Here is a 7,437-nt window from a genome sequence, read left to right on the forward strand (position 1 = left end):
TGTACAACCACTCTGGAAATCAGTCTGGTGGTTCCTCAGAAAATTGTACATAATACTATGGAAGATCCAGCAATACCTGGGCATATACCCAGAAAATGTTCCAACTTGTAATAAGGACACATGCTCAACTATGTTCATAGCAGCCTATTTATAATAGCCAGAAGCTGGAAAGAACACAGACGTCCCTCAACAGAGGAATGGATGCAGAAAATATGGTACATTTATACAATGAAGTACTACTAAACTATTAAAAACAATGAATTTATGAAATTCTTAGACAAATGCATAGATCTGGATCTCAAAAGAACACATATGATATGCACTCACTGATAAGTGGATATTATCCCAGAAGTTCAGAATACCCAAGATACAATTTGCAAAACACATGAAACTCAAGAAGACCAAAGGGTGGATACTTTGTTCCTTCTTAGAATGGGGCACAAAATTCCCATGGCAGGAGTTACAGACAAAGTTCAGAGCAGAAACTGATGGAATGATAATCCAAAGGCTGCCCCTCCTGGCATCCATCCAATAAACAGTCACCAAATCCTGACACTATTGTGTATGCCAACAAGAACTAGCTGACAGGACCCTGATAATACTGTCTTTTGAGAATCTCTGTCAGTGCCTGACAAATACAGAAGTTTATGTACACAGCCATCCACTGGACGAAGCATAGGGTCCCCAATGAAGGAACTAGGTAATGTACCCTAGGAGCTAAATGGGTTTGCAGCCCCATAGGAGAAACTACAATATGAACTAACTAGTAACCCCAGAGCTCTCTTGGACTAAGCCACCAATCAAAGAAAACACATGGTGGGACTCATGGCTCTAGATGCATATGTAGCAGAGAATGGTGTAGTTGGTTATCAATGGGAGAAGAGGCCCTTGATTATGTGAAGGTTATATGCCCTAGTATAGGGGAATGCCAGGTCCAGGAAGCAGGAGTGGGTGTGTTGGGGACCAGGGGGAGGGGATAGGTGATTTTCAGAGGGAAAACTAGAAAAGAGGATAACATTTGAAATGTAAATAAAGAAAGTATCTAATAAAAAATCAAATGTATCCGGGAGTGATGACGCACACCTTTAATCCCAGCACTCTGCAGGCTGAGGCAGGCAGATTTCTTAGTTCGAGGCCAGCCTGGTCTACAAAGTGAGTTCTAGGGCTAGCGACACAGAGAAACCCTGTCTCGAAAAAAAAAAAAATCAAATGTTATATGTGAATGTGGTTACATTCATTCTTTGGGAGATGTGAAAGAAAAGGAATACATACATGGCAGAGAAGACCACAGTTACTTTAACTGAGACAAATATAAATGAAGGAGAGAGCTCTCCAAAACTATGCAAACATGAGCAAGAAAATGTCGAAAAAGGGCATGGAAATATATATAAGACAAAGTAGTGTCACAGGTTAAAAGCAAAGCAAGTTAAAAGGATTGCTTCTGATCAGAATGTAAGAGACTGCATAGAATATCACACAGAGCCAAGTTCAGGAAAACTTGGAAAGACAGCCTAAGAATAACCCTGAATATAGATAATTGATTAAAAAAAATTGTGGTAATTTTATTTCGTAGACAAAAATGAGCATTGGGTTTCTATGTTACAGGATTAAATTTTCATTTTGTTATTTATTTATTCTTTCCTCTACAGAGGAATAATATTTTTTATAATTTAGTTAAACTCAATCAGTGGCACTGTGAACTCATGATAGGGTAATGGAAATAAGTTGTATTTCTAATTTTTGTAGTATAAATACTTTTAAATGTAAATGGTGTTAAACTTCTATTGAGTTAACAACATAGTTAACATATTCCTAAATGCTGAAATACTATATAAATCAATATGAAAAGTTATTTAGTAATTCATTTTCTTTCAGTCATAATTACATAGCTATTACTCATTAAATGATTTCATTAAAATCATTTTTCAGAATTTGTACTCACATTTAAAATTGATGGATGACTATGAAGCAGATAGTTTTTAAAAGTATTTTAAAATGGAGAACCTGCAATATAGCCCCTTCAGCTCTTAGTATGTTATTTTAGTCACACACAATTGTAGTTCATACAAGATTAAGACTCAGAACAGAATCAGTTGAATATAATTTTTCTGGAGTAATGCCTTTCAATGAAAATCTGTTGCTAGCCTTAAAGTAAAAGTATTTGAGGATCACAGGAATATTCCAAAGTAAGCAAAGAACATTTGCAATGGTTAATCTGGAAATTTCTCCCCATTGAGTCTTAGTGATACTGACATAATTAGAGATGTATTATATGGTGGTTTCTTGTGTTTACCTTTGCTTCAATCTGTTTCGTATCTGGATTCTGAAACAGAAATTTGATTTTGCTTTTGCCGTCATCTGATGAGCCTTTAAGCTGAGAAAATTTATACCTCCAAAGTACAGCCTAAAAGGAGATAGAAATGGAACACATAAGTCATAAAAGTAAATGTCTGCATTCAAGTCAAGAAATTATGTAGTTTAAATATAAAAGTTAATCTTATTTAATAATGTGCCCCAACACCAACATGTAAATGAAAATGTATCCATCAAAGGCTATCTTTCAAAGTTCAGTGTATCCTTTAACATATGTAGCAGGTGCCACCAATGTTTCTCAAAGATATAATTGTTTAAGCAGATTCTTCGGTAGTACTGCCTAGTACTATTTCATCCCCAACAAAATGAAAACTGTCCCTGGTAAAAATCTCTGTGCATTATGATTGTCTTATATTAGAGACAATAAGATTAGTAAAAGTTTCAAGGGTAAACCTATGCGTACATAACAAGAAGTGAGTAAACATTCATTTGTAACAAAGTATATATTCACATATATATTTATATGAAGCAAACAGTCAATATTTTATATAAATTCTGCTTATTTTTCTTATAACTAGTTAGTTCACTTTAACAGAAAAATTAATCTTACAGGGAGAGTTAGAGGAACACACCTATATTGCTGGTGGGAGTAGACACAAGAACCACCATTTTGGTGGTTCCTTGGAGAAATGGGAATCAATCCACCTCAATATCTAGCTGTACCACTATTAGGCATATACCCAAAGGATGCTTCATTATACCACAAGGACAACTGATCAAACATGTTCATTGCTGCTCTATTCATAATAGCCAGAAACTACAAACAATAAAATGTTTCTGAAAAAAGAGTGGGTAAAGAACATGTGATTAAATTTACACACTGACACATTACTCAGCTCTTTAAAAAGGGACTTATTGCAGGGCGTGGTGGCACACACCTTTAATCCCAGAACTCAGGAGGCAGAGGCAGGCGGATTTCTGAATTTGAAGCCAGTATGGTCTACAAAGTGAGTTCCAGAACATCTAGGGCTATACAGAGAAACCCTGTCTCAAAATAAAAACAAACAAGCAAACAAACAAACAAACAAAAAAGGACATATTGAAATTTGCAGGCAAATGACTAGAACTACAAAAAAATATCATCTTTAGTGTGGCAACCAGGCCTTATGTTATTTATTAGCTTATGTGTGAAAATTAGCCATTAATACAAACTGTTGACCCGACAGGTTAGTCACCGAGAAAAGGAATGGGATAGATCTCCATTGGAGGAAAAAACACAATAGATATGGTGCTGAGGGTGGGTCAGGAATGGTAGGATCATGTGGGTTAAAGGAGGGAAGATGGGGATGAGTGAGGGAATACAGGTAGAGATAGTTAAAGGGGTATTTGAGGGGCAGCAGGGAATCTTAGTGCAGTAAAAAGTTATTAAAATGTATAAATGTGATCCTAATGAAGTCTCCAAATAATGAGAAAGATGGAGCTTCAATTGGTCATTTCTTGTCACCAAAGCTTCATGCTAGCAAAGTTTGGAACTATGTTAGATCCAATTTAGATGTTGCCCAAAGGGGTCTCATTGAAATCCCCCCGAACCAATGTTCCTGCCAAGACTATAGATTCCTATCCAAAAACTGATATCAAGGCATCATTGCTAAAAAGAATACTTACAAAACTCATTGAATACAAGGCAGAGCTGGTGTCTTTACCTGTGTTCTTATGATGCAAGTAGAAGAAATGTGTGAGCTAGAGGGGATAGAGGACACTAGGAGAACAAAACATTCTAAGTCAACTGAGCAAAGTTCAAATAAACTCACAGAGACTGAAGCAATAAACAGAGGGTTTACACATGTCTGTACAGCTCTTCTGTGTATATGTTATAGCTTTCAGTTTAGTACTTTTACAGGATGCCTTTATGTGTGAATGAGTTTGTCTCTGTTTCTTATGTGCCCTCTAGAGTGTTTTTTTCCCCTTACATTGGTTTAGCTTGTCTAACTTAAAGATAATGTTCTTTGTTTTATTTTATTATATTCTATTTTGTTAAAAAACACAATTGAGACAAAAATTAGTAGCTATCCATTAAAAAAGAAAGAGAAAATCCTCCAAAACCATGCAACAAGTGATTATTTACTGTTAAAAGATAATTTCCTGACAAGTACTGCTTTAATGACTCAGATTTCTCTTGTAGCATAAAGATCAATTAAATTTTCTTTGCATGCAAGTAATTAGATATAGTTTCTACAACTCATATCTACTGGCCATGATGGCTTACATGAATATAACATTTTGTGATTCCTTTCCTCTTGGTATTAGTAGTAATTATGTGGCTAGCAATAATTGTGCAATGTATACAAAATTTGGCACTAAACGTGTGCTTATATATTCTTTGCTCTCTGACATTATGCAAAATAAAAAGGGGTACTTAAGTAGCAAAGCTGTAAAAAAGCTGTGAACTTACTATTAACTATGGACAAAGTAGAGTGCAGAATGTTCTTCCCAAAAGGTATTCTTCTAGAAAGGATTGCCTAAACTATGACATGTCAATGGACTTGAAATCAAGACCATGAAGGGACTGCTGTGTCATATCAACATCATCTCTGTAAGAAAGGCAAAGGCTTTGGAAGAATATTCTTAGCTCTTTTCACATTGTTAAAGATAAGACATAATATCAGGTGTATTCCATTACTGTACTTATATTTCCTTTAGCTAACCATAAACGCCACCTTGTGTTTTTCCTGCTTAATTATAAAAAATGAGAAATGCCTTTTTTTGCACCACACTTGAGCTAAAAGAATGATCCAGAAGTACAGCTTACAATGAAGCACAATCCTAATCCTCAGTGACCTTTTCCTTCCCTTAACCATGAATTACCGTATAATCATATTTTTAAAATGAAAACAGTATACTTGTCAAGAAGTATTTCCTCCATTTCATCTCCAGCAAACAAAATGTTCCTTTTCACAATCCTTGTATAAGACCTTTAATCTAACTGTTGCTGGTCATGACATTGGCTCTTGTGGACACACAGTGTTCCAAATCATTAAACATCAACACTCAGCCAGCATTATGATCCAATGTGGTATTTTAGATTTTCAGAAATTAGCAGCACCAGAATAGTCTGGAGGGCTTGTATAATTAATTTGCTAGATTCCAATGCTAAATTTGATATAATGGTTCTAGAGTTGACCCTGAGATTATATATCTAACAAACTTATAAATACTTATATTGATGCTTGCTGGAGTTTACCCATATATCAGCTGTTTAAAAAGAATAAAAAACACTAACACACACAAGATATGTTGCAACTGTTCAATTTATACTGTATAGGTAGCTGAGGTTTAATTTGAAAGCATGTATAAAAGCATGACCATACCTGAACATGAACATGAAAGCACATGTGTGATCACAGGTTTCTGAGCTGGAACATGAAAGAACATGTAAAAGATGATCATGGACACCTGAGCATGGGCATAAAAGAGTGGGTGTAGCATGATCATAGGCACATGGACGTAAACATGAAAGCACATGTGTAGTGTGATCAGAAGCACCTGAGCTGGAATTCAGAAGTCTGTGTAAAGAATGATCATAAACATCTGGAGTGCTTAAAAATGAAGGCACATGTGCAGTATGATCATGGACATCAAAGTTTAAACTCAAAATCAGCCTGCAGCCTTCTCATGGAAAAGTTCAAGAATTCCCATGACACTTGTTTAGTGAGTGTATGGCTTGGAAGCCTATCAGAGTAAATTTTTTTTTCTAACAAATCATGAGTTTCCATTTCTCCTCAGAACAATTTTAAAAATAAAAATCTGTATGAATATTCACTTAGCAAAATTTAACTTATAACTTAGTAAACTTAAGTGATGATGTACCATTACGTATGTTCCACATATGCTTACTTTGAAGAGAGGAATGGAGTAGACATCAGTGGCATGACTCTAATACAGGTATTCAGGCTTTTGGAAGAACAATGAGTATTCCACAGTATGCAGAGGTACCAAGCTATGATCTTTTGTACTTACAAATTTTAAATTTTAAATGAGTCATCTAATTTCATTAGTTTACAATGGGCCTATCAGAATGTTATCCTGCAATAAATAAAGGAATATCTTTTTGTTTGTTTGTTTGTTTTGTAGCTGAGGATGGCCTAGTCGGTCATAAATGGGAGGAGAGGCCTTGGTCCTTTGAAGTTTCTATGCCCCAGTATAGGGGAATGCCGGGACCAGAAATGGGAGTGGGTGAGTTGGGGAGCAGGGGGAGGAGGAGGGGATAGGGTATTTTCAGAGGAGAAACTAAAAAAGGGGATAACATTTGAAATGTAGATAAAGAAAATATCTAATAAAAAAAGAAAAGAAAAAGGAATGTCTTTTAACACTACAGCTTATCCAGATATTTCCCCTGATTTGTACCTTCAAGAAAAACCAAGGATATGTGTGGTATGTTTGTATGTCTACATCATGTTTGTAGTAGGTATGTATGTATTGGTACTAGTGCACAAGTGTACAGATGCATTAGAAGGGCTGAAGTGCCCTCTGGTATCTGTCTCTATTGCTCCCAACTTTATATACAGTGTCTCTCTCTTTTGAACCTCCCACATAACAAATTCTTGCTAGTCTAAATGCCAGCTCCCCCTGTGGAGTTTATGTTTGCATCTCTGTGCCCTGGGATTACAGGTAGTCCATTGGCCAGGCTTTATGTGGGTCTTAGGAATGAGAAAACTGGCTGTCATTTTTATGAGACATCTCATTATCCCCTAATTAGAATTTGTGCAGTGTGTTAATCATGGTTATACTCATTAAAGATATTGTTGAAACTAAATAATGGCTCCAGATTTCTTGTCATTGACCCCATTTAAGATATGGTAGTTAGAATATAGCATTATGTTTGCTAAGCCAATTATGTGATCCAAATAAATAGATGTTTATGAAATTTAAATGTAAAATTATGTAATAAAAGCATTGTTTTTAAGTTCCTCAATCCCATATGTTTATCACTCTATTAAAATATTCTCATAGTAACAAAAGCAATCAGTAGATTTTCTTTCTATGAGTAAGTAGCCTATACAGAAAGCTTACTTTGTAAATCATATTTTATACATGTTTACATTTTATTATTTTAAGTTGATTTTA

The 7,437-nt window shown here is 35.3% G+C and overlaps 1 protein-coding gene across 11 annotated transcripts in view; it reads right to left on the minus strand.

Moving 5' to 3' along the window:
• Sntg1 (syntrophin gamma 1) overlaps nt 1-7,437 on the minus strand; it is an 835,208-nt gene that overhangs the window by 47,720 nt on the left and 780,051 nt on the right. For all 11 annotated transcript variants that reach the window (XM_029469700.1, XM_029469941.1, XM_029469725.1 and 8 more), the window contains one exon: nt 2,294-2,404. In XM_029469700.1, the coding sequence (XP_029325560.1) occupies nt 2,294-2,404 (111 nt within the window). The remainder of the gene's footprint in view (nt 1-2,293; nt 2,405-7,437) is intronic.

Source organism: Mus caroli, chromosome 1, assembly GCF_900094665.2.
Source record: "Mus caroli chromosome 1, CAROLI_EIJ_v1.1, whole genome shotgun sequence".
Taxonomy (NCBI): Eukaryota; Metazoa; Chordata; class Mammalia; order Rodentia; family Muridae; genus Mus; species Mus caroli.